The sequence below is a fragment of the Mustela nigripes genome, chromosome 5 (genome assembly GCF_022355385.1).
Source record: "Mustela nigripes isolate SB6536 chromosome 5, MUSNIG.SB6536, whole genome shotgun sequence".
Taxonomy (NCBI): Eukaryota; Metazoa; Chordata; class Mammalia; order Carnivora; family Mustelidae; genus Mustela; species Mustela nigripes.
In genome coordinates this window covers 97,126,987-97,154,622 of record NC_081561.1, presented here as the reverse complement: position 1 = coordinate 97,154,622, position 27,636 = coordinate 97,126,987, and the positions used below count along the sequence as shown (strand labels likewise).

Here is a 27,636-nt window from a genome sequence, read left to right as displayed (position 1 = left end):
TTTTTTAAAAGATTTTATTTATTTATTTGACAGACAGAGATCACAAGTAGGCAGAGAGGCAGGCAGAGGGAGAGGAGGAAGCAGGCTCTCTGCCAAGCAGAGAGCCTGATGCGGGGCTTGATCCGAGGACCCTGGGATCACGACCCAAGCAGAAGGCAGAGGCTTTAACCCACTGAGCCACCCAGGTGCCCCTTGATTCTCTTGTTTTAAACATGAATTTATTGTCAAAATGAGACTTCGAATTTGTACTTTTGCGAAGTATCTATTATTATCAAGATGAATAAACTGTGCATAGATATATCATTAAGTATTTATCGTGGGCCCACTATGTGCACACACTATGGCCCCGACTCATACTGTCTTGTTTAATTCTGCAAGTAAGACTCCCTATTCCTGCTAGACAGCTGAGTCCACTGAAGCCAGAGGAGTTAGAAAACATCCTCTTGGTTATCTACCCAGTAGGTGCCAAGACAAGATTCAGTCTAGGGTTTCTCGATTGCCAAGAAGCCCCTTGCCCCAACACTAGAGCAGACTGCACACAACACATGGTGGCAACAGTTTCTTCTTCAATTTTAGTTTTCTCCAGTTGTGTTAAGATAGCTGGGAAAATTCATGTCCCCCAAATCCCATCCCCAAAACAAAACCCCCAACACTATCGATTAATCGGCTCAATATCTGCCACCATTTTACCTAAAATGTTGTGTTATGGAACTTTTATAAAAATAACTCAATAATCAAAACACTCTATTCTGAACTGCAACCCTGAAACATACACTAATCATTGTTCTAAGTTTAGATAAGAAAGAAGACAGACATGTTCATAAAGCAGAAGACATGATGGAACATGAGAAAGGTAGAAAAGCAATTATCTCTAACTTATTTTTCCTTCATATTCTTTTCTATGCCATAGCATAATGGCTTATATTTGTGTAATATGAAAGATATTTAAGGACTTAAAAATGCTCTCCAAACATTTAATTCTGCTAACTTTAAAGTTAATCTGTTAGAGTTGATTTAAAAATTTATCTGATACTATGCTTTTATCTTGTAAATAAAATGGCATTTCTTAACCTAAGTGATATACAAATTCTATGCATATATTAGCAAAAATTATTCTGGAACTTTTGTTACCTAATTCTTTTTGACTGAATTATTACAGACTCAGGAAGGAAAGAAAGAAGGAAACAAGGAGAATCTTGAAGAAAGAAAAGAGAAACTAATTGAAGGTGATAGAGGATTTTGAGAATATTTGTATGAATGATGACATAAACATTCCTTGAAATTTGGCTGACTCTATTCACCTGTTGGTTTGTGTGGCCCTACTTTTTTGCCATCTCAAAATACTTTAGGGGAGAAAATAAATTTTAAATATATATATATATATATATATATATATATATATTTTTTTTTTTTTTTTTTTTTTTTTTTTTTTTTAAAGACACAAGGATCCTTAAACTAAAGGTTCCTTGGCGTTCTGCAGCCCACACTGCAGTGTTTTCACTTAGATGCACTAAGTTAACTGGGACTCTGGTTGACAGTGAATCCCCTCCTGTTGGCTGAATCACAGATGGGGCTCTAGAGGGATCCCTATTGAAATTCCAGCATGTGCCGAACAGAACTGTATAGAGGTTAGCTAGTTTGAAAAATCAGGAGTGAGGCCCATTTGACATTTTATGCATATCTTTTCTTTATCTCATTCTTCCTCCCCCACTTTATCCCCCTCCTCAGCGCCTTTTCCTCAGTGGAGAGCATAATTCCGTTTACTTGCTTTGCTTCTTAAGATCTGCCTCAGCTTCCAGTGCTGGGCGGCTCCACCCCTTTTCACAGACCAAAGTAAATCTGCACAATAATGAACCATATAAGGGAGGAATGACATCATCAGTTCGTGGTCCCAAGCTGTTTTGCACAACATTCACCTTTCATTGTTCTGATGACAGGCCTGGAATGTGACGGTTAATTCCCTGTGGAGTAGGGGGCTGAGCAGGGCCTGCTGCTGTTGAACAAACTTCAGTACCCCCTTATAAAAAACAAAAACAAAAACAAAAGCTACTATGTTTCCTAGTATTAAGGTAAGGAAGTCAAGATCTGTTTTGATTTAAACAATGTTAGTTGTTACTTTCGTCCATGCGCATTTCATTTGTTAAAAGGCTTACTTGGCAGTAAACTCCTTTCTAAGTGTTACTGCAAAGAGCATCTTAAAAGCTGGGTTTGGACATTTATACAGCCTGACTAATCTGACAAGGGCTGTAAAAACTCGACAACCTTTCAGCTCTCGGCTATAGGTTTTACTGAGCGTGGACGGTGACAACCCTTGAAAATGACCAGCTTATTGTGACTTTCTTTGGTACCTCAGAATCCTTGACTGGAACTGGCCAAGATGCACCTTGTTGTGGTATGAGGCATGCTCCTGTTTTTCTATGGAGGGAAAAGCAATCTCATCCTACAGAAACTTGGGGAGTTTGTATAAGAATGGAAAAAATCTTGCTGCCATCAGTAGTACTAATGTGTTTTGAAGGCTTTTTAACAGAACAGCCTTCCCATGTGCTGTACATGTATCTTCTAATTAGTAATTTCTGGATAAGCAAAGATTAATTTAAGGTAAAAATATTATTTTCAAAATCTGTCGGTGTTATGTGGATTTTCTGCAGATCTCTTTGCATATGTGGGGAAGGCTTGTAAAAGTTGGCAATGAATTAGAATACATAGTGATCCGAAGAAAGCCCTGTTTGTTCTGAAACAGTGTGGCCCTGATAACAAGAATAATAAAGAAAATAGGAGGTTCGATTTCAAAGTGGGAATGGGATTAAAGTTTGGGCTACGTTAAACAATTGTGTAAAAAGTTCAACTTCAGTAATTTTTTGAAACGCCAAAAAAACATTGTCTGAGTTCAGCAGAGTGTATCAAAATAGATAGCTCGTATATAGCGCTCAGTAGGGCTGGAGGGTGGTGTGAGTCTTTCACAAAAGAACTTCACTTGGCCAAAACCAAATTTTTATAGTATGATTTCAGATTCGCATGACCCGTTTTAATAGAAATTTGAACATAAGGGCAGATAGTATGGTTTTCATTTGTGTGGGTTTAATTTTGTAGAACATTGATTGGTAATAATGTTTTGTCTGTGTTTAAAGTGATGAAAATCTTGAGTTCAACTGAGATTAAAATCTTGGGTTCATTACATTGATCTGCCCAGATTCTTAATTCCATGTGATGGATGAACTTCTGTTTACTTGTAAAACTAAATGTCCTTTCCACAACAGAACGGCACTCACATTTTCTTTTCTCTAGATTAATAGTTAGGATCAATACAAAGTTAAGTCTTGGGATTTTTGGAGTTTCGTTTATTGTTTTGAGTTTGTATTTTTTGCATTAGCTTTAAAGTTGTTCCAAAACTGGTTAGATAAATGTTAATAATAATTTTAAAATTATGTAGTGGAACTTTATGTATGTTTATATTTAAAAGCTTTTTTAAAGACCTCTAGATACAATGAGAATAAATTCTCATGCCATTTTAAAGAGGGAAAGGGTTATTTTTCTGAGTAAATAAATGTATGGGAATGTACTACCAGTGATTTATATATTTAAGTTAATCTGTTACTTATTTTATATCTATATTACTTTAAACACAACTTGGTTATGAAAATGAAATTACCCAAGAGACAAATTAGCTTAACAGTATCTTAGTAAAAGGCTTTACAAAAGGGTAAATTTTTTTATAATGTGAGCTCTTATAATCTATGAGTTTGAAAGCATAATATATAAACTTAAAATCTGGCTTTTGTCCAGCACTCTGTAAATGCATGTACAGAGTGAAATGAGGTATATTTTTACCTTTGTGGACTGTCTTCTACTTGTCTGAATAGTCTTAGAAATCTGATTATGCTCCCAGCTCCTCCCCTCACATTCTGTGTGACCACAAGGGCAGCCCACAGAGGAGAAGCCTCTCTACTTAAGCAAGGGGGAGGATCCCTCACTTCGTGATTACAGGGACCTAAAGACCCACCTGCCTCAAAATATCCTCCTACTCTTTTCTCAAGGGATGCCCCCCACGCCACCGCATTTTGCTTATTTTCTGAGGGAGAGAGTTACTTGTGATAATGCACAAGTGTAGCCTAGATGAGCACCTGATAATAAGGTGTGATGAAACTGGGTGACATATTCTTTGGGAATGGGATAAGAAAGGTCTCTTTGGATTAGAGTACCCCGGAAGGTGAGGGGCCCACTGGGAAGAAAGAGTCCAAAGCCACATATTCAGGTGACAAAATTCCCTAGCTCATGGCATTTTCTGTTCCTCATGAAACTTGCTCAGTGAATTTTTTTTCAGCTCGCTGATTTTTTTTTTTTTTTTTTTTTTTTTTTTTTAAACAACATCAGTGGGACACCTGGGTGGCTCAGCCAGTTAAGTGTCTGCCTTCTGGTTCCAGTCGTGATCCCGGGTCCTGGGATAGAATCCCCATTCCTGTCCCTCTGCCCTACCCTGCTTGTGCTCTCTCACTTGGTCTTTCTCTCAAATAAATAAACAAAATCTTTAAAAAGGAAAAAAAAAGAAAATATCAAAAAGAAAGAATAATTCTACTGCTTAAAAAATATTTCATATGATTGATCTGAGGGTGTTAGAAAGTACTTTGAACAACTTGGGAAATATAAAAACACATTAAGAGGCGTATTATTGTGGGTAGAAACTATTCGTCCAAGCCCACAAGACAGACAACAGTTTCAACTTCAAGAATGAGACTATATTTACATGGTATCCATAGATGCATCTCTCTTCTCATTGTCTTTGAAGAATTAATTCTCATTGAAAGGAAAAGATATAAATTGGCTGTAAATTCCAATGTAGGATTATTATTAATAGTACCTAATATTTATTGAGAACTTAGCCTTTTATGTATAATAATTCATGTGATTCTGACAATGACCCTGTGAATAGGTACTATTATTATCCCACTTTTATAGGGAAGGAAACTGAGAAAGAGCTAAATTATGCGATTTGCCCAAGATGGTAGAGGGCAGAATTAGACTCAAACCAAATTATCTGGCTCTAGAGCACATACTCTGAACTACTCCGCTAAGCACTGAGGGTTAGCTTTAAATGACAAATTTCAAAAAAACATTGTATTTTTTTTTTAAGATTTTATTTATTTATTTGACATAGAGAGAGAAATCACAAGTAGACGGAGAGGCAGGCAGAGAGAAAGAGAGAGAGAGAGGGGAGGAAGCAGGCTCCCCACTGAGCAGAGAGCCCGATGCAGGGCTCCATCCCAGGACCCTGAGATCACGACCTGAGCAGAAGGCAGAAGCTTTAACCCACTGAGTCACACAGACGCCCTGTATATTTTTTTGACAATGGAAATTATTGGCATGATTGAGTTACATAGAAATTAGTTTTCTAAATAAATTGCTCCATGTGGCATCATATTTGGTCCTCTGTCAGTTGTTGTCCATTTTTTCTTTTTTTCCTCCTAAATATTCCCATTCAGCTTTCAGTATTTGTGGTCCTTCTCTTTTACCAACCAGAAAATTCCTACCTCAAAAGAGTAGTGCAAAATGACTAAGGTAGAGAACTAGACTTAAGGATTATTGTCATGGGATCCAAGGCAAGGCCCTTCCCTGCCGCCTCGCTTTAAAATGGAGGCAGATGAGACCCCTTCCTGTCTGGTCTCAGGAAGAAGAGACACAGTCCTCTGCTTCCCCTCTTCCTTCTTCAGCTTCATTTTGCTCTTGTTCCTGCTTCCCACCCATCGCAATGTGTGCATGTGGCTATAAGCCTGTCATTCTCCTTTCTCGTCAGCTTTTCACTGACGCGCTCTCAGCCACGACTGACTCCTTTCTGCATGGATTTGTCCTGTTATCTCAACAGAGACATTTGGACTGTGGGAGTGTATACCTTTTACTACCCATTAACTTGGAGGAAGGGAGTAGTTCCCAGAATCCTCATGAGTAACTGTATCTATCAGAGAAGGTGGCCCTCAGCAGAAGAATGAAGCCAAATACCCAAGACTCCAGAGAGAATTAATACCTCATTCTCCAATTTCCTGTGAGTGCCTCCTGGCAACAAACCCAAGCTTGAAGCTAGAAGGGGCTTGTCACGACAATGCCTCAAGATCAGCCTCCCAGGTTTGAGAACGGTAGAGAGTGGAACCGGAGGGGTAAATGGAAAATGTGCAGGATTAAGGATAATAACTAGAAGTATAGAAATTTGCATTATTAAATAATACAATATACAAATGACAAGCTTGGTGATTTAGTAACTCCAGTAACAATCTTTTTCTACAGCTATATATAACATTGTTCCCATAAAGTGAGTTGATGTCCCTATCCAAAAACACTCCCTACCAAGAGGTTGAGGGTCCTGATCTGCATCCCTCACAAGTTTGTAAGAGGCAACTATACTTATTTTTCAAAGGTGAATAAAATTGAGACTTACAAGACAACATTTCAAAAAGTCATAATTCTAGGGGTTAGCCTGGGTGGCTCAGTGTATTAAGCGCCTGCCATCAGCTCAGGTTATGATTCCGGGGTCCTGGGATCAAACCGCTTGTTGTCTCATCACCGTCTTCATCGTTTTCCTTGTCGTGTCCTCCTGAAACTCCCTGTTCAGCGGGGAGCCTGCTTGTCCCTCTCTTTGCCCGCCCTCGCCTCACCTCATGCTTGCTTGTTTTCTCTCTCATGCTATCTCTCAAATAAATAAAATCTTTTATTTTTATCTTTTTTAAGATTTTTACTTATTTATTTGATACAGAGAGAGAGAGACAGTGAGAGAGGGAATACAAGCAGTGGGAGTAGGAGAGGGAGAAGCCGGCTTCCCGCTGAGCAGGGAGCCCAGTGCTGGTCTCATCCCAGGACCCTGGGATCAGGATCTGAGCCAAAGGCAGGTGCTTAATGACAGCAGCCTAGGTGCCCCTAAATAAAATCTTTAAGAAAAAAGTTATAATTCTAGAAAAGACCTAGGGATTTATCTTGCCTATGCTGAATCTGCTGAGGTGAATTTTTTAAAAAGATAGCTTTGCCTTGGGGCACCTGGGTGGCTCAGTGTGTTGGGCCTCTGCCTTGGGCTCGGGTCATGATCTCAGTCAGGGTCCTTGGATCGAGCCCCACATAGGGCTCTCTGCTCAGCAGAGAGCCTGCTTCCCCCTCTCTCTCTCTCCGCCTGCCTTTCTGCCTACTTGTGATCTCTCTCTCTCTCTCTCTCTGTATCAAATAAATAAATAAAATCTAAAAAAAAAAAAAAAAGACAGCTTTGCCTTCCGCTCAAGTTAGTGGTCATGAGGAAAAATTGTGTAACTGGTACATCATAACTATTTCCCTAAGATTTCACAAGGCACCACTTAGATCAGTTGGCTCGATTGTGATGCTAATGAGGCCATTATGGTCAAGGAGGGCACCATCATTCACAAAATCGGGAATGTCAAAATGCAAGAATAATTTTATATAATTTTTTCTACCTTATCCTTCACATTCAGGCATGAAAGTCAGATACTTCTACATTCTAATCATTCTTAAAATCTGCTTTCTTCTATTACAATTGTAATCTTCGTTTAGTCCTTTTTTGGATTGGAAAGTCTCAGTACTTTTATAACTGATCTCCTTGCCTCTAGTTTCCTCCTCCTGTAACCCATACAACCATACTGTCATCAGAATATTGTAATATACAAATTTGGTATTATCACTATTCTTGAAGTCCTTACAGAATTTTGTGTAACCCTCAGGAATGGAGCCTAACTTCTTAGGATAACACGCAAACCGCTTGATCCGACCTCCATCTTCCATTGGAGTCGTCCCTTGACATTTTCCCACCTCCTGCTCTGTGCTCTCCATGGACTCCGTGCTGTTCTGAATGAGGTTCTGTTTCTTGCACTTGTGTGCACTTTTCCCTTTATGTGGCATACTATTTCCGCATTCTTCATCTGGATAAACTTTGTTTTATTCAGTCATTGACGAAATATTGATTGAGCACCTACTCTGTTAGACACTTTGTTAGGGGGGCTGGTGTTCAGCTCTAGACCCTGCTCTCAAGGCGCTTTTGCCCTGTAGAGAGGTGGGGAGACAGATGATATCTAAGGAAACAAATAAATAGGTAAGATGATTTCAAATAGTAAAAGTGCAGTGAAAGAAAGAAATAGGGTAATATGATGGATAGTGGCTGGGAAAATTATTTTCAATAAGCTGTTCAGAGAACACATCTCTGGGAAGGAGACATGTCAGCTTAATGAAACTTGAATGCTAAAAAAAAAAAGAGCCCATAAGACTATTGTGTGTGATTGTACAGGTTATAGCTTGCTGGGACCCCTGACTAATGAAAGCATGGGGACTGAAAGCCAGTTGTCAGTCAGAGCATCAAGATAGGCACCGCAGTTTAGGACTTGTTCTCTAGAGAGCAGGAGAACCCTCTCTCATTCTCCCAAAAGGGTCAAATAGGCTGCACCCCTGATAGCAGAGGAATGGTATTGGGAACAACCTCCTCCAGTCACATCCCTACCTTGGGTGTTCCTCAGTAGTCTATGTTTAAAACACAAACGGTAATTTTCACTTAGCATTGCAACTTATTTTGTTTTTTTAATTTCAAGTATCTAATATACTATCTGACAATAGTGGGACATTCAATTCATCTTTGTTGAATTACTAAGTGAACTAATGAATCATGGTTATATTTCTCTGAGTCAGGGAGCTTCATACTAGAGTATGATCAGGGAGCTCCTTCTCAGGTAGTGGTTCCCAAATATGGACTTTCTGATGGGCAGCAAACTATCAGAAGAAAACAGTTCTTTCTAGGTTTTTATGAGCAAATGACAAATAATTCCCTAAACTTTAATTTCTACAATGATTGAGAGCAACTTACTAGTAATATACCAGAGGATTTATTTTAAAATAAAACATTTGTAAATTTAAATTAGCTTGTTATAAGATTTTCTTGAAGACTAAGAGGGTATTTTCCAGGGGGAGTCTGGCTACTACCAAAATGCTGAACACTGAACACGTGCTTATGCGGTAGTAGGAAATCCCATAATCTTCAAGAAGAATAATTTGTTATCCAACATGAGCTTTTTATGGTTTTCACTTGCTACCATCCATGCCTTTTAAAGGTAAACTGCTATTGGCCAAACTTCATAATCAGTTTAGTTTGTTGTGGGTCGTTGGGCTAACCCGCAGAGGGTCCCTAATGCATATCCTTAGTTTATAATTTTCAAAGGTTAGACTTCAAGGCATGTCATCAATGTGCCCATTCTAGAGCAAGATTATACCTAATCCCTTCTGATGAAGAATAAAACTTCATTTGTGGTAACTTGCCTCACACACTTGTGTGTGTGTGTGTGTGTGTGTGTGTGTGTGTGTTTGCATTACTTGGATTAGAATATCAAAGTAAATGTAATGAGATTACTAGATTATTTTTAAATTTTAAGATACAGTTTTAAAATATAAAATAATGTGTATAACTTTAGGATCTTCTCTTGCAAAATAAAAGCACTTCATGAAAGCTGCTAGCAAAAAATTTACTGAATTTCTTTTCTTTTTTTTCAATATTTTATCACCAATTTCTTTTTCTATTGTGAGAGTAGGTGAGAAAAGCATCTGTCCCACTGCACTGGGCCAGGATCAAGAAGTTTGAGATCAGGGATGCCTTCGGCAAAAGATCATGATCCCAGGGTCCTGAAATCGAGTCCTACATTGGGCTCCTTGTTCAGTGGGGAGCCGGCTTCTCTGTCTCCCTGCCACTCTACCGGCTTGTGCTCAATCTCTCTTTCTCTGACAAATAAATAAAATCTTTAAAAAACAAAGTTTGAGATCAGATGTTCCACAATACAGCTGGTTTTCACACACACACAAAAGGAAAAATTGTACGACTTTTGTAAACTCATTTGCACTACTAAAAAACACAAAAGAAAAACAAAACTCAAATGTTGGTGTCCTGCCATTTATTTATACATAAAGGAAATGATTATCTAGCACTCAGAGCTCAAGGGCTGGGACTAGGGTGAGGCAAATGAAAGTGTCACCTTGGTACAAAATTTACGGGGATGTCAAGAAGCTTAGTAAGCAAGATACACAATATTTTAATGCATTACTTTTTAAAATAAAAATCAATGCAAAAAAAATCAATGATGAATAAAATTCCAAAATGAGGATGGTATCTGACTGCAGCTGCACTGACCAGCCTTATTCAACTTGCCAGAATCTCAGCCCTGTACAGTATATTGGGAAGTTAGATTAATGCTGCATAATTATTATAATAGACACCATCTTGAGGAACTGAAGGAATGTATGAAAAAGTAACACTTCTTCCTGAGTCATTTGGTTAAACCATGTCCTATCATGTTGCCAAGCTGCTTAGCTCTGTTCTGTGCTCTTGCTGGGAAAAAAATGTATGTGATTAAAGACTTCTAACTGCATGCAAGCTTGAGTCTTTTGAGGTTCATTCATCTTTAATTACTATCATGCCCTTGCTAGTTTTAACCTGCTTTTTCTCTTGGGGGAGAGAGAGAGGCATACACACAGGGAGAGTTAAGAAGAATAAAAGAGTAAAAATAGTGGAAGAGAAGGGAAATAGTGAGAAGGGAAATTAGCATGATCCGGCTGAGAAACCAATGGTGTTAACTTTTAAAATGACATCAGTGTTTCAAAATGGCGCCCACTGGATTTAATATGATGATGAGTGACAACATCTAAAGGAAGCCAAGAGAAAAATTGCTGCTCTGGGGCTAGTGCTGATAAATCTGGAAAATGATAGAAGTGAGAGTGTCGAGAATGTTGGGGAAAAGAACTTGTGAAATCTTACATGGTTTACCTTCCAAGGATGAGAAGTGAGAATGGTTATAGTCAAGTGTAGCTCTGGGTCTTTAGAAGCACTGACTGACAACCGTTCCAGCGAAGGTGTTTGTTTATCTCCAGGATGGATAACCAGGATAAGGTTAAAAAAACTCTCACTTCCCCTTTCCTCCAACAACAGCAAAAATTGTGCTTAAAAGGAATGATAAATTCATGAATGTCTGTGGAACAGAAGGGGGCAAGGATGGTTTTGTTGTTTTTTTTTTTATTTTTTATTTATTTATTTTTTTTTAGCACATTTGACTCAGCATCAGATGGATCCCAATGAGGAAGAAGAAGTAAAGGCTTTAATATGCTTAATTTTTATAAATATGGAAATGAATGAAAGAATCACCCATAATCACAGACAAATATGAGGGATACCATGGTACTGTAAAGAAAGTAAAAATATGACTAGATACCAAAGGAGCTGAGATTTGCACAGGGTAGAAGGATATGTGAGGGGGAGATAAAGATCACAAAGAGGGTTAAAAAACAAACCTGTATTGTGGAAAATTTCATTTATAAGAATAAAGAGAATAGTATAATGAATCCCCATATACCCTTCACTTAGCTTCAACAGTTAATCAACAGTTAATTGACTAGTCTGGTTTCATCTTTTCCCATTGCCCTGGGTTTTTCTCTGTGCTTCCCTCCCCGGATTATTTTTTTTTCTTTGTCCTGGATTGTTTTTATAGAAGTTCCAGACATATCTTTTCATTCATAAATATTTCAATATATATTTCTAAAAGACAATGATTCTCTTAAAAATATCCTTAAGCCACCTAAATTTAGTAATAATTTCATAACAAAATTTTTCCAATCATCTTATTTTAAAAATAGCTTGAATAAGAATCCAAATATAGGGGCCCCTGGGTGGCTCAGTCCTTAAGCATCTGCCTTCGGCTCAGGTCATGATCCCAGGGTCCTGGGATCAAGCCCCACATCAGGCTCCCTGCTCAGCGGGAAGCCTGCTTCTCCCTCTCCCACTCCCTCCACTTGTGTTCCCTTTCTCACTGTGTCTGTCAAATAAATGAATAAAGTCTTAAAAAAAAAAAAAAGAATCCAAATATATTCAAATCCAATTTGTTGATATGTCTTCTAAAGTTCTTTTAATCTATAGCTTCCCGCCCCCAGTCTTTTTTGCTTCTTGAAATTTATTTATTTAAGAGAGCTGGGTAGTCCCTTACATTTTGGGTTTTTCTGATTGCATCATCACAGTGTCACTTCATATGTTTCTTGCCCCTGTCTTTCTTGTAAACTAGTGAGTAGTTACAGGGGCTTGATCTTATTTGTTTTTTGTTTTTTTTGTTTTGTTTTGTTTTGTTTTTTTGTTTTGGTAGGAATATTTCTTGGGTGGAGGTATGTACATATGTATGCAGTGTTTGTCTGTCTCTCTTGGGAGACACTGATGGACATTGCCTACATCCATTATTTCATTGTGCATTGCAGAATAGTGGCTTTCTATAATTACTTCTGTATTTACTAACAGCATTCTATTATTATTTATTAACTGGGCTATGCCCATAAAGAAAAAAGCTTTAAAGTTAAGTGAGAACATGAGAACATGCTAATCTCATATATATACATTCTTACATATATTCTTGGGTCCCCTTCCCTGTTTCTCCTTCTTTACAATCAAGATCTCAAGGAGTAAGTCTCAGATATTTGTCTCCGTGTTTTAAATCTTCTTTTTGGTTTTTCGTCAGCTAAGCTCTATTTTATGCCGAAACTCCATAAAAATGCTCATGTGAAGTACTGATGACCCATATTGACATATCCAATGGGAAAAGCTTTTTAAATTTAAGTTTAAATGAAAACAATGGACATTTTCCTGTTTTCTCCCTTGATCTCTCCAGAGTTTTTGGCATTAGGAACATGTCCTGTTTCTTATGCTTCTTTCTGCCATCTTGGTGTCTGGGAATGCACTATTTACAGGATTCCCTCCTGTTTCTCTGGCTATTCTGCTCAGGCTCTTGCATTAAGTTCCTTTATATTTTTTCATCTCAGTGTCTCTTTTCTGTCTGCACTCCTTTTTCTCTCTTAGGTCTACAAACCTCCTACTTATCTCATTCTCTCTTATGGCTTGAGATTGTACCAGTCCCTGGAGACTCTTGGTCTGTATCTCTGGCCTAGATTTATCTCTAGGAATTCCAGGCTTACCAATAAGCATTGATCTTGAAGGGTTCTCAGCAATCTCCAAGTCAGTTTGTCTTTTTGACAAAAAAAGATCTTCCCCTCCAGATCTGTTTCTTCCCCTCCAGGTCTGTTTCTCTTATGTTACCCTATGTGTGATAAGCATGATAAGCACAGATATCAAACTAATAACCTTGACCAGAAGCTGGAAAGTCTGTCCAGATTTCTCCCTTTCCATCCTCACTCAGTCTGTCACCAAATATTAAACTTCACCCAGGGCAACGTCTTCTCTCCTTTTATACTGATCAAGATCTTAGTTTAGACTCCATCATGTTTCTCATCTCATGTTTTTGTAGTTTCCTAAGTGAGCTCCAGCTTCCTGGACCCACTCCTCCCTCCTCTTGTCATATTTCATCACACAGTTGTCATATTTCATCATATTCTGAATCCAAAGTTCAGATTCATCCTCTTAACCCACAGGGTGTTTTGTTAGGTTTGTCCATCTTTTCTAGCCTTATTCCATCTCCCAATGTCCCCACAGTTGTCCTTTGCTTCAGTTGAGCTACCGGCTGTCCCTTGAAAATATCTCTCATTTCTCAACACTGTTCCTTTACATACTGTTTCCACTAGACTGGTATTTTAGGCCGTGCAGGCTACATACAGTGTCTGCTCCATATTCTTTTTTGTTATGTTTCACAACCCTTTAAAAATGTAAGAACCATTCTTAACTTGAGAACTGTATGATAGAAAATACCAGCCTTGATTAGATGTGGCCTACAGACAACAGTTTGCTGATGTCTTGTGTAGAGCACACTTTCCTTGCCTTCTCTACTTACAGAGTTCCCATTTAACCTTTAAGACTCAAGAGTCATATCCTCCTGGAAAGCTCCCTGACTCCCCTCCCCTGCTTTGACTTTCACTGTCTTTCCTCTGTGTTCACAAACAGGATACGCATCTTTGCATGCCAATATGATGGTTGGTTTAATTGTCCTTTCCTTTAGAGACTAAATAAATGTCTTAGAAATAAAAACTGCTTGTTTTTTTCTCTAAATGTCCAGGAGAGTGCCTAGCATTTAGCAAATGTTTAGTAGATGATTGCCAAGTGAGTAAACAAGAAAAGGTGCCTTACTTGGTGCTGCCTGTAGTACTGACGGCTGCCATTTATTGAGTGCACTCTGTGGAATAGTCACAATCTAAAAACTTCAGAGGGGTAATTTTCATTTTGTGTGTTGACATGATAGCCCCATGAAGGAGGTACTTTCATTCCCTCCATTTTATAGATGGGACAGCTGAGGCACAAAGAGGTTAAGGAATTTGACCAAGTGCATCGGAATTTCAGCAAGGGAAGGCCTTTTGGGATGGTCTTCAACATATATGTAAAGAACTCACCATAGGCCATGTTCTGGTTACAGGCTACAGCAGTGAATAGAAAACACAAAAATCTTCCTTTCAAGGTATTTACGTTTTAGAGAAGGGAAACAGTCATTTAAAAAAAATAAGTAAAATGTATTGTGTAATAAGTGCTATGGAGAACAAAAGTTGCAGGAAAAAGAAATAGAAAGTTCTGTCGTGAAATGCACAAGGTCAATAGGGTGGACAAAGAAGGTTTCCCTGAGAAAGTGATATTTGTGCAAAGCTCTGAAGGATGTGAGGGGATGATCTATTAGCATATGTGAAGGAGGAGAGAACGAGTGTTAAGGTGTGCAGTCAGAGAGGTAAGGGAGAAGGGGTGATAATGTAGGTCTTTCAGGTCATTGCAGTGATTTGGCTTCACTCAGAGTCTAATAGGAAACTACTGGAAGGCTTGCAGCAGAGGAGTGACACGATCTGACTTACCATTTTTTTAAAGAGATTTTATTTATTTGACAGACAGAGATCACAAGTAGGCAGAGAGGCAGGCAGAGAGAGAAGGAAGCAGGCTCCCCACTGAGCAGAGAACCCAATGCGGGACTCGATCCCAGGACCCTGAGATCATGGCCTGAGTGGAAGGCAGAGGCTTAACCCAGTGAGCCACCCAGGTGCCCTGATTTGTCATTTTTTAAGAATCACTCTGGCTTCTAGGCGGAGAACAGACTGAAGGTGAGCAAGGGTAGAAGCTGGGAGTCGGACTTGGTGGCCATTTCAATAATCCAGATAAGAGATGACTAGTGGCCTGGGCCAGGGTGATAGCAATAGAAGAAGTGAGAAGTAATTGGATTTGGAACCTCTTTTGAAGGTAGAATTAATAAAATTTGCTAAAAAATTGTGGAGATGTGGGAGAAAGAAAGGACTCCAGGATGACTCTAGATCTGGGGCCTAAGCATCTGGAAGAATTTAGCTGTAGGGAACTGACATGGGGTAGATGTGATTGGAACCATAGGGGAGGGCTGGAAGCTCAGAAGAGAAGAGTAACAGCCCACTGTGCTGGGAGCTAAGTGCATGACAGTGTCCCTGCTACTGAATGGACTGACGTCAACAGGCGAGAGATCTCAAGAGTGTGTGAAGAGCTCTGTGCAAATTCACCTATCTTTTTATTAATGATCGGAGTCATTTCGCCATTGACACAATGCTAGGTATAAGTTGGCATCAGTTGGATAACAAACCAGAGTCCAAGGAAGATCTTGACAATTCCAGAAGGACAGGCTGACATAGCAAGATGAAGTTAACCTAAACAAAAACAAAGTCTTGCAAATTTGATGTGTTCAAGTAATATCTATTCGAAGAATGGCACTGTTGTTAAAAGCATTTTGTTGGTTGTCGAACAGATCTGGTTCAAAATCCCAACCTATGCCTTCTCAATCCTTTCTCTTTGATTAAGTCAAATAACTTGTGTTATTTATAAAATGGTACAGTAATGCCTTGCTCAAAGTGTTGTGGTGAAAATGAGGTGAAATAATAAAGTACTTAACATGCTGCCTAAGATGCAATAGGTAGTTGGTAAATAAGTTTTTTTTTTTTCTGAAAGACTTGGTAACCTTTATTTTTGGCATCTTGAAATAATACTAGAACTAGAGGTTTTCTAGTACTTGAAACATGTCTTCCCCAGAACATTTTCCTATCAGGTTCCCCAACCCCAGCTGAAAGTGTTAGCCCTCTTCTCTAGCTTTCCTATCTTTCTGCCTTAAGATTAATAATCTATTTTATATTTTCTATTACATTTTAAGTCACTCTCTTATATTTGTTTACAACCTTTCTCCCTTAATCTGACATTTGGAATACTTTCTAGGGCCTCTCATTTATTTATTTAATTTTTTAAAAGATTTTATTTATTTGGTGGGGAGAGAGAGAGCATGAGGTGGGGGGGGCGGTGGTAGTGAGGAGGAGCAGAGGGAGGGGGAGAAGCAGGTTCCTTGTTGAGCAGGGAGCCCGATGCTGATGCCAGGCTCAATCCCAGGACCCTGGGATCATGACCTGAGAGGAAGGCAGAGGCATAACCCACTGAGCACCCAGCTGCCCTATCTAGGGCCTTTTATATTCATTTCATCACCACATTTTTTATTGAGATACAATATACATATAACAAAATTCACCAATTTTAATGACCCAAATTGATGCATCTTGATTTATCTATGTAACCACAAACAATTATAGAACATTTGAATCTACACTTCTAAAGTCTTTTTCTAGTTGAAAATAATTGAAATTTCTAAACATTTGTAAAGGATAAATTTACAAATTAAAAAATAGAGCTTTATTCAGCATGAAAGGAGAAATGAGGAATACACTTAAGAATAGTTATTTAGAAAGGCAATAGAATTCTGAAAATCTGTCAGATCATTTCCTTGTCTTCCTTTCATCCTTTAAGCAGGATAAGATGCTTGTTGAAAATTAAGAACTTGCCAAGAATAAATTTGATTTCAGGATGCTTAAGGTTCTGCCTGAATCTGCGATGAGAATCAGGGTACTAATTCATCTTAGTCTTGGTCTTGTGGTTTGTTTCCTTTTTATGCTAATCTGCTTAGAATCAGAGCGTGGTTGAAGAAAGGCAAGATGGGCAGAGAGGAGGGAATAAGACCAGTTGGCACGAACAACACCCACACCTTCTTATTCTGCTCCTTAAATAGCATAATTACATGGCAACGGGGTCCAGTAATGTAGGCAAATTAATTGTTTAAAGCACAAAGTAAAATTTTAACCATTGGGATATTGTTTGAAAAAAGGAGACACAATATGCCACAGTCATTATGTATTGTGACTAATTACATGATAGTACTTCTGAATTCTCGTTTGATGTAAAAATGAGGATTTCTAGATAGAGGGGAAGGAAAAAAAGGCCCACCTGAAGTAGAAGGGTAAAGTGACGAGGGAGGGAGGGACCTAAATGGATACAAGTGCCCCCTTCCTTTGGCACGCTAGTGTCGTTCCATGGGTCTCTCCTGGTGTATCTTTCTCCTCTTCTCTCTCTTGCCAGGCCTTCACTAGCTCCTCCTCATTCTTTTTACCTCTTATTTCTGGGCATTTCCCAAAGAGTTGGCTCTATCCTTTCCTTTTTCTTTCTCTCTCTCTAGTTTCTCCTTTGGAGATCAAAATTATTTCCATGTGTAAGGCAATATCACCACCCCCACCTTATTGAAATGAAAATCCAGGAATTACCAAGCTTTAGCAAGGTAAAGTTTCTGTGTAGGTAGGAATGGTTGACAAAACAGTCTCAGGATCTCCTGTAACTTTTCTTTCTTCCTGAGACTTCTCTTGCTTTAATTACTACCATTCTTCCCACTAGACCCCAGATGTACACTGCCTCAACATTAGAGTTCTGGTCCAGCTGTGGGTAAAATACCCTCTCTTGTTTCTCTGTAGCCAAGGTTGGGATATTTTCTTAAAAAGAACTAAAACCGTAAGACACTTTCAATCTCACCAAACAAACCGAAGGTTGCTAGGAGTTGAGAGGGTAGGGATAGGGTAGCTGGGTTATGGACATTGGAGAGGGCATGTGCTATGGTGAGTGCTGTGAAATGTGTAAGCCTGATGATTCACAGACCTGTACCCCTGGGGCAAATAATATATGTTAAGTAAATAAATAAATAAAACTAAAACCAGCAAACAAAACAAAAAACAAAAGGATGTTAAAACCTATGAGAGGGGCGCCTGGGTGGCTCAGTGGGTTGGGCCGCTGCCTTCGGCTCAGGTCATGATCTCGGGGTCCTGGGATCGAGTCCCGCATCGGGCTCTCTGCTCAGCGGAGAGCCTGCTTCCCTCTCTCTCTCTCTGCCTGCCTCTCCGACTACTTGTGATTTCTCTCTGTCAAATAAATAAATAAAATCTTTAAAAAAAAAATAAATAAATAAATAAATAAATAAATAAAACCTATGAGAGAAACACAAAAACTTTACTTCAGCCTGGTGTACAAAATATTATTTAGGGTTCCAATTTTCCCAGAGGCCCTTCATGGGATATCTAGACGTTGGTCATCATCCAGTATGAAAGATAAACATATTGTAAGAGAGACCTTCCCAGTCCACACAGAGAGGGCTCCGTCTCTGTTTTGGTTTCCACTTAGGAGATACACTTCTTCTCCAGGAGACTGCTGACTGGAAAGACCACAGTTTTCAAGAGAGGCCACTGCTCACTAGACCAGAGCCTCTTATTGTCTAATGACCCCTAGTAATATCAAATTGCTGGCCTTGTAACAACCACAATATCCATTTAACAAAAATTTATAACCAGCATTGTGAGAGATTTCAGTTCACACATCTCTGTGTAAGATGACTTGAGCTCTATTTCTACCTCAAGATTATTTATTTGTTCTTTCTTTCATTTATCCATCAGTCACTATATTTTGAGCACTTCCTATTTGTCAGGCATTGTGCTATGGGGCAAACAAGACAAACATGGCACGTATCCTCATGCAACTTGTGTTAACAAGGGTCATCAGGCATTACAAAATTGTAAGTTGAGGGGCACCTGACTGGCTCAGTGGGAAGAGCACGTGACTCTTGATCTCAGGGTTGTGAGTTTGAGTCCCTTGGTGGGTGTAGAGATTACTTACAAATAAAATCTTTTTAAAAATGTGTAAGTTGATTAGTCTTATAAAGGAGGACTTTAGGGTATTATGGGAGTCTATGAGCAGATCTAACTGAATCAGGTTGGTCACGAAGACTTCTGGAGGAAGTGACATTTAATTGAAACTTGAAGGATAAAATCAGCCAGATATATTCAGGTGTGTGTGCCAGAGTGAAAGGAAGAGCAGGTAGGAAATACCAGGGAGAAGGCACAGCATATTTAAGGAATGTTAGCAGCTTAGATCAGAGAGGAAAGACTGACTTCAGTTGAACCTGCCAAGGTGCTGAGGAATCCAATCATGCTAGGCCATGTTAAGGAATTTTCGCCTCTATTCTTAGAGCAACAAGAAGGCATGGAGAGCCAGGATTCCATTACAACTTATGATTATATTCGAATTTGGGTAAGAGTAAGTAATAATAATAATAATTATAACTTAAAAATAGCTGAAACTACGCTCAGCATGGGTCAGGCACTCTTTAAGTGCTTTCCATATATTAAGTAACATGCATCTCACACAAACCCTATCAACTAGGTACTATTTTGATGCCCAATTTATAAGTGAGGAAAGTGAGATATAGTGATATCTCATATTATGTAACTCATCCAAGATCACACAGCTCACAGGTGGCAGGGCTTGTGAGGAAACCCATTAAGAAGCTTTTGCAGAATTATCAGCAAAAGACACTCGGGTCTTGGATGGAAGTAAATGACAGTGGGGATCATTAGGGATGGCCTTAAGATATAAAAGAGCTGTACAATTTATAGGATTTACATCAAAAGTACTACATTTCCAACGTTTGGTATACTTAAAAATTATCTCATTATGGAAAGAACATTTAACATGAGATCTACCCTCTTAACAAATTTTTAAGTGTACAATACAGTTTTTATTAAATATGGCCAAACACTTTTTAACTTGATTATCTTGCTGTCAGTTACCTCAATTTTCTACCATGACTCTTTCTCATCAGTTTTTCCCATTCCCGTCAAAGGTATTATCTGTAATTCTGCAGACCGAAAGCTTCAAAGTAATTTTTTTCTATTTCTCTCTCCCTTTTTCCTAGCGAGTGAACAGTCACAAATCCCATGCCAGTTGCCTTTGGCAAAATCCTCACAATTCATCCCATCCTTCCCATCGCCAATGTCTTGCCTATAGGCATTTTAAGTGCAAGTCTTCTTGCTCAGAAGGATCTCAGCAGGCTGTCCTGACTGAGTCACACAGTTTTACCTCGTTTCTCCATCTAATCTTCAGCTAAACCAAAGCTGTAACTGAATTTTAAGAGAATGCAGAGAAAGAGGGGCGCCTGGGTGGCTCAGTGGGTTAAGGCCTCTGCCTTTGGCTCGGGTCATGACCCCAGGGTCTTGGGATTGAGCCCCACATCGGGTTCTCTGCTCAGCAGGGAGCCTGCTTCTCCCACCTCTCTCTCTGCCTGCCTCTCTGCCTATTTGGGATCTCTGTCTGTCAAATAAATAAATAAAATCTTAAAAAAAGAGAGAGAGAGAGAATGCAGAGAATGGACTGTGTATTGCTGTTGGATCCACTTTAAGAGATGGGAACAATTTAAGAAGTGATAGAAGGGGGAAGGGGAGAGCTTAAGGGACAGAGGGAAGGAGGGGGGAATACTCACAGCTAGGAGGACCTGAGAAATGTAGTTTCTGGGAAGCCAAATTCCTGCCCTGGTCACAGGATTTCCTACTCATGAGAAAGCCTTCGATTTTTCTCTGGTTGAAACATTAGTACCTCAGGTTTTACTACCAAAGACAAGTTACAGACATGAAAATATTTACAGATTCAACACAAAAAGCACTGGACAGACTTTTCAGATATCTACTCTCTAGTTCTTAACATTTATTTTTGTGTTTTTGACATCCACATATTGAGTCTATACATCAGTCACTTTACTTCTACTATTTTGAATTTGAGAACAATCCGGTGAGGTAGGTGTTAACATCCTTCTCTTTGTAAGTAAAAAAAAACTGAGGGTCGGAGAGTTTTGGGAAGTGGCCAGAGGTTACAGTTGGAACATGAGAGACAGAGGTACAGCTATGTCTGACCCCAAAGCCCATGTTTTAGGCACTCCAGCCCACTGTCTGTAATAGCATGGAGGCATAAGGTATTTAAAGAAATTGTTTTAGAAATTTTAACATTTTGGGATGCCTGGGTGGCTCAGTTGTTAAGCATCTGCCTTTGGCTCAGGTCATGATCCTGGGTCCTGGGATCTAGCCCCTCATAGGGCTCCCTGCTCAGCAGGGTGTCTGCTTCTCCCTCTCCCACTCTCCCTGCTGGTGTTCTCTCTCTCACTGTGTTTCTGTCAAGTAAATAAAATCTTTAAAAAAAAAAAGAAAGAAAGAAAGAAAGAAATGTTAACATTTTAAGCCTGGAGTTGAAAGCACTGATGTTTTCAATGAATTCATCTCAGATAGTCTAGTTAAGGTTAAGGAATTTGAAAATATCCCTAAAGTCTCCCCTACTCTGTAGTTCTATGACATTATTTTAGTTGTTTTGACTTAAGTAAAAAGAAAAGATGATCAAGAAAAAGCCCTTTTCCACACATAAGAACCACACTTAATGAAACGATTATAACATTGCTCTTGTGAACCTGTAGGATTTGAAAACGATCTTTATCTTTTACTGGAGGAATAAAGTCATAATGGATTTTAGAAATTATGTATTTAGTTAATAGATGCTTAGATACAAGGGGAAGTTTGTAAAATTAAATTCCAGAAAAAAATTTAATGACATCACAAGAATATTTCTATAATAATTCTCTAACACCACAAATAGCTTCCATGTTTGTCCAGTCATTTCTTGCACAATGCAATGTGAGACTATTAGCTTCTATTTACTTGGCCAACAGCTAATATAGTCATAAATACAAAATAAATAATTCAGAATAACTAAGGTAGATAAGACAAAATATATTGAAAGAATAAAACATACTTAAAACAAATATGTATTGTTTATAACTTACTTCTCTGATAAACATATTGATATTAAAATGCATTCTTAGACTACAGAAAGGGAATGTGATTATTTCAACTCTGTTTTTACAGGTAACTGAAAATAACTATGAGAAATTGTTGCAAGTTATGAAGGGGAATGGGAGATACAGACTTCTGGTTTTGGAATGAATAAGTCACAGGCATAAAAGGCACAGCATAGGGAATAGAGTCAGTGATGTTGTAATAGTGTTGGATGGTGGCAGATGGTAGCTACACTTGTGGTGAGCACAACACAATATTCAGAGTTGTTGAATCACTATGTTGTACACCTAAAATTAATCTAACTTTGTGTGTTGACTCTACTTCAATGAAAGAAATTGGTACAAGTTAACTGACCAACATAAAGATGGCGAGTAGTTACTCTGGAGTCTTTATATTTGTACTTTTTAATGCTATACATAAACACCATAGAGAAAATGTATTTCATACATGTGAAACATAATAATCCCTCTGGTATCCATATCTTTGCATTGATAATAACTCAGATTTCTTTCCTACCTAGTTTTCTTATTTACAAAATCATTTAGGGGCACCTGGGTGGCTCAGTCAGTTAAGAGTCTGCTTTCGGCTCAGGTCATGATTCCAGGGTCCTGGGATTGAGCCCCTCATCGGGCTCCCTGCTCAGTGGAGAGCCAGCTTCTCCCTCTCCCTCTGCCGCTCCCCCTAGTTGTGCAGTACCTCTGTGTGTGTGTCAAATAAATAAATAAAATCTTTAAAAAATAAAAAATTCATTTAAAATAAATTTTAAAAAATTATTTTACATTTCTTTTTCTTCATTTATTTTAAATTCTGTGCTGGTTCTTCATTAGCTGAAGTTAGTTTATGCAGATCAGCTTTCTATCAGAAAGTTTGCCTTGCTTTGTCCCTCGGTGATAATTGCCTACAAAATTTAAAAAATCCCAAGTTCTTTTTTTTTTTTTTAAGATTTTATTTATTTGACAGAGAGAGAGAGTAGGCAGAGAGGCAGGCAGAGAGAGAGGAGGAAGCAGGCTCCCTGCTGAGCAGAGAGCCCGATGCAGGACTGGATCCCAGGACCCTGGGATCATGGCCTGAGCGTAAGACAGAGGCTTTAACCCATGGAGCCACCCAGGCGCCCCTCCAAGTACTTTTTTTTCTGCACCCGCCCTTTCATTTAAAATAAAATGATCCTTTAAAATAATAAGATGCAGAGGTGAGAAGCAAGGATCCCAGAGCCCTACTGCCTGAGTTTGAATGCCAACACTGCCACTTCCTGACGGTGGGTCCCATGCAAGTACAGTTTCTCACGTTCCTGGCCTGGGGGTATAGCTCAGGGGTAGAGCATTTGACTGCAGTTTCTCACGTTCCTTCTCAGGATGGCAGTAGCAGTACATGTCTCACAGGATTACTATGAAGAAAAAATAAACGCATTACACACATAGTGCCTGGAATACAGAAAACACTATTTAAATAGTCTTTTGTTATTGCACAACCTAAGTGTTACCCAATGTGTTATTGAAGTATAATATATTTGCAGAAAGACACTCATAAGAGTTCAACTTACTGAAATGTAATGGGCTGACCAAGCCTTTGTAAACAGCACATAAATCATGAAACAGAAACTAGTACCTGAATAGTACGGAAACTAGTCCTCTTCATACCCACTTCTGGTCACTACCCCTCCCTAAGGGTAATCAGTACCCTGACTTCTGATTAATTTCATTAATACTACCCGTTAAGCCTCGATATTGAAGCAGTTAATAGGTATTTACTGTAATAGTTAATAGGTATTTATGGTATTTACTGTAATAACATTTCATTTTTAAAATTTTTTTTAAAATTTTAAAAATTAAAACATTTTTAAAATTTTAAAAATATTTTATTTATTTATTTGACAGAGAGAGATAGTGAGAGAGGGAACACAAGTAGGGGGAGTGGGAGAGAGAGAAGCAGGCTCCCCGCTGAGCAGGGAGCCTGATGTGGGACTTGATCCCAGGACCCAGGGATCATGACCTGAGCCAAAGACAGACGCTCAACAGCTGAGCCACCCCGGTGCCCCTGACATTTCATTTTTATTTATTATCCAAGACAAACGTACTTGCTGGTGAAACTTTTAATATGTATAACAATAAATATACACAAATGTAATACATGACATATATAATAACATATAATGTTTTAATATATTTTGTTTCCTAGACTGAAAAAGCTCCTTGAACAAGAAAAGGCTTACCAAGCCCGAAAAGAAAAGGAAAATGCTAAGCGGCTCAATAAACTGAGAGATGAGCTTGTGAAACTCAAGTCCTTTGCACTCATGCTGGTGGATGAAAGGCAAATGCATATTGAGCAACTTGGCCTCCAGAGCCAGAAAGTACAGGATCTTACTCAGAAACTGAGGGAAGAAGAAGAAAAGCTCAAAGCCGTCACCTCCAAATCTAAAGAAGACAGGCAGAAACTGCTCAAGTTAGAAGTGGATTTTGAACACAAGTCCTCGAGGTTTTCCCAAGAGCATGAAGAGATGAATGCGAAGTTGGCTAATCAAGAGTCTCACAACAGGCAACTTAGGCTCAAGCTGGTCGGCTTAACTCAGAGAATCGAGGAGTTGGAAGAGACCAACAAAAACCTCCAAAAGGCAGAGGAAGAACTTCAGGAATTAAGAGATAAAATTGCCAAAGGGGAATGCGGCAATTCTAGCCTGATGGCAGAAGTGGAAAATCTCCGAAAACGTGTGCTCGAAATGGAGGGTAAAGACGAGGAGATCACTAAAACTGAAACTCAGTGCCGGGAACTGCGAAAGAAGCTGCAGGAGGAGGAGCACCATAGCCGGGAGCTCAAACTGGAAGTGGAGAAATTACAGAAGAGAATGTCTGAACTGGAGAAGCTGGAGGAAGCATTTAGCAAGAGTAAATCTGAGTGCAGCCAGCTACATGTAAATCTGGAGAAAGAGAAGAACTTAACCAAAGACCTGTTGAATGAACTGGAGGTGGTCAAGAGTCGAGTTAAAGAACTGGAATGTTCTGAAAGTCGATTGGAAAAGGCTGAATTAAGTCTCAAAGATGATCTTACAAAGTTGAAGTCATTCACTGTGATGCTGGTTGATGAAAGGAAAAATATGATGGAAAAAATAAAGCAAGAGGAGAGAAAAGTAGACGGACTGAATAAAAATTTTAAGGTGGAACAAGGAAAGGTTATGGATGTAACTGAGAAACTAATTGAAGAAAGCAAGAAGCTTTTGAAACTGAAATCTGAAATGGAGGAAAAGGTATACAATTTGACGAAAGAAAGAGATGAGTTAATAGGTAAACTGAAGAGTGAAGAAGAAAAATCCTCTGAATTAAGCTGCAGTGTTGACTTATTAAAGAAGAGACTTGATGGGATAGAGGAAGTGGAAAGAGAAATAACAAGAGGAAGGTCTTGGAAAGGGTCTGAGCTCACCTGCCCAGAAGATAACAAGATAAAGGAACTGACACTGGAAATTGAGAGACTGAAGAAACGCCTCCAACAACTGGAGGTGGTTGAGGGGGATTTAATGAAGACAGAGGATGAGTACGATCAGTTGGAGCAGAAATTTAGAACTGAGCAGGACAAGGCCAATTTCCTCTCTCAACAACTGGAGGAGATAAAGCACCAGATCGCCAAGAATAAGGCAATCGAGAAAGGTGAGGTGGTGAGTCAGGAAGCAGAGCTGAGACACAGGTTCCGGTTAGAAGAAGCTAAAAGTCGAGACCTAAAAGCCGAAGTCCAAGCTCTTAAAGAGAAGATTCATGAATTAATGAACAAAGAAGATCAGCTTTCTCAATTGCAAGTGGATTATTCTGTCCTTCAACAAAGGTTTATGGAAGAAGAAAATAAGAACAAAAACATGGGGCAGGAGGTCCTCAATCTGACCAAAGAGTTGGAGCTTTCTAAACGGTATAGCCGAGCTCTTAGACCCAGTATGAATGGAAGAAGAATGGTGGATATTCCAGTGACATCGACTGGAGTGCAGACAGATGCTGTCAGCAGTGAGGCAGCCGAGGAAGAAACACCAGCAGTATTTATACGGAAATCCTTCCAAGAAGAAAATCATATCATGAGTAACCTTCGACAGGTGGGATTGAAGAAACCTATGGAACGATCCTCTGTTCTAGACAGATATCCTCCAGCAGCAAATGAGCTCACTATGAGAAAGTCTTGGATTCCATGGATGAGAAAAAGGGAAAATGGGCCCCCAATCACTCATGAGAAAGGGCCTCGAACAAATGCTAGTCCAGGGCACCCAGGAGAGCTGGTCCTTTCGCCAAAGCAAGGCCAGCCTCTGCATATTCGAGTGACACCAGACCATGAGAATAGTACGGCAACTTTGGAAATAACCAGCCCGACATCTGAAGAATTTTTTTCTAGTACCACGGTCATTCCTACCTTAGGGAATCAGAAACCAAGGATAACCATTATTCCGTCACCAAATGTTATGGCTCAAAAACCAAAAAGTGGAGATGCTACTCTTGGCACAGAACGAGCCATGTCCCCAGTCACGATTACTACATTTTCTAGAGAGAAGACCCCAGAAGGCGGAAGAGGTATGTTTGCAGACAGGCCCACATCCCCCATTCAGATAATGACGGTATCTACATCGGCAGCACCAGCTGAGATGGGAGTCTCTCCAGAATCCCAGGAAATGCCCATGGGAAGGACTGTCCTCAAAGTCACCCCAGAAAAACAGACTGCTCCAACTCCACTACGGAAATATAACTCCAATGCCAATATCATAACCACGGAAGACAATAAAATTCACATTCATTTAGGTTCTCAGTTTAAACGATCCCCTGGGACTTCGGCTGAAGGAGCTAGTCCAGTTATTACTGTCCGACCTGTTAATGTGACAGCTGAAAAGGAGGTTTCCACTGGCACTGTCCTTCGCTCTCCTAGGAACCATCTCTCATCAAGGCCTGGCGCGAGCAAGGTGACGAGCACTATCACCATAACACCGGTCACAAATTCATCTACTCGAGGAACCCAGTCAGTGGTGAGTAGAAGACGCTCTAAATTTTAGGCCCAGGGAGGGTGAAGTGAGAAGTGGGAATCACCCAGGGCTCGAAATGAAACAAAAGCACATGCCGCTAGCTCTGAGTCCACTAGCAGATATTTCCTAGAGGACAAGCTACACCAAAGAAATGACAATAAAAAAGTGGCCCAATATTTTAATAAATTGAACTAATTTGGAGTGAAATTTTTTTTTCATGTAAATTATGGAGGCCCCCCAAATTCTTGCAAAGATGGCCTCTTCATAATGTCAACATATGCTAATAATCAGGCTTAAAGTTTAATTTTTATATTTAAAATAATTTTAAAAAGGAAGGCTGAGAGAGATGGTCAATATGCAGGAAGAATGAAAGCTGCCTCTTGGCTTACATTTCTATACCCTAAAATATTCAATATCTTGTTGTGAATGGTCATAGCCATATTTTATTCCAAAAATAACATTAAAGTATTTTAATATTAAAACCTATTTTAATAGTATAAAATATGGGAGCTTATATGTCTAAATGCTACATTTTATTAATAGCATCTTGTAGAGAGCAAGTGCTGGATAAATATTTATTTAATAACCAACTGGAAGCCTAAATGAATGATTACAAAGTGTGCCCAAAGTATAAAAACCAGAGCTTTAAAATAAATTCTAGTTTTAAAGATACCTCCAGTGATTATCTTCATTTACTTGGGACAAATTGGTAAATTAAATTATAAAAGAATGTATACTATTTAGATTTTAATTGAAAC

At 39.1% G+C, this 27,636-nt stretch overlaps 1 protein-coding gene across 2 annotated transcripts in view; it reads left to right on the top strand.

Annotated features, from left to right (window-relative positions):
- The window catches only part of FILIP1 (filamin A interacting protein 1), a 182,897-nt gene that overhangs the window by 137,805 nt on the left and 17,456 nt on the right, over nucleotides 1-27,636 (top strand). For both annotated transcript variants that reach the window (XM_059400944.1, XM_059400943.1), the window contains exon 5: nucleotides 24,076-26,881. In XM_059400944.1, the coding sequence (XP_059256927.1) occupies nucleotides 24,076-26,881 (2,806 nt within the window). The remainder of the gene's footprint in view (nucleotides 1-24,075; nucleotides 26,882-27,636) is intronic.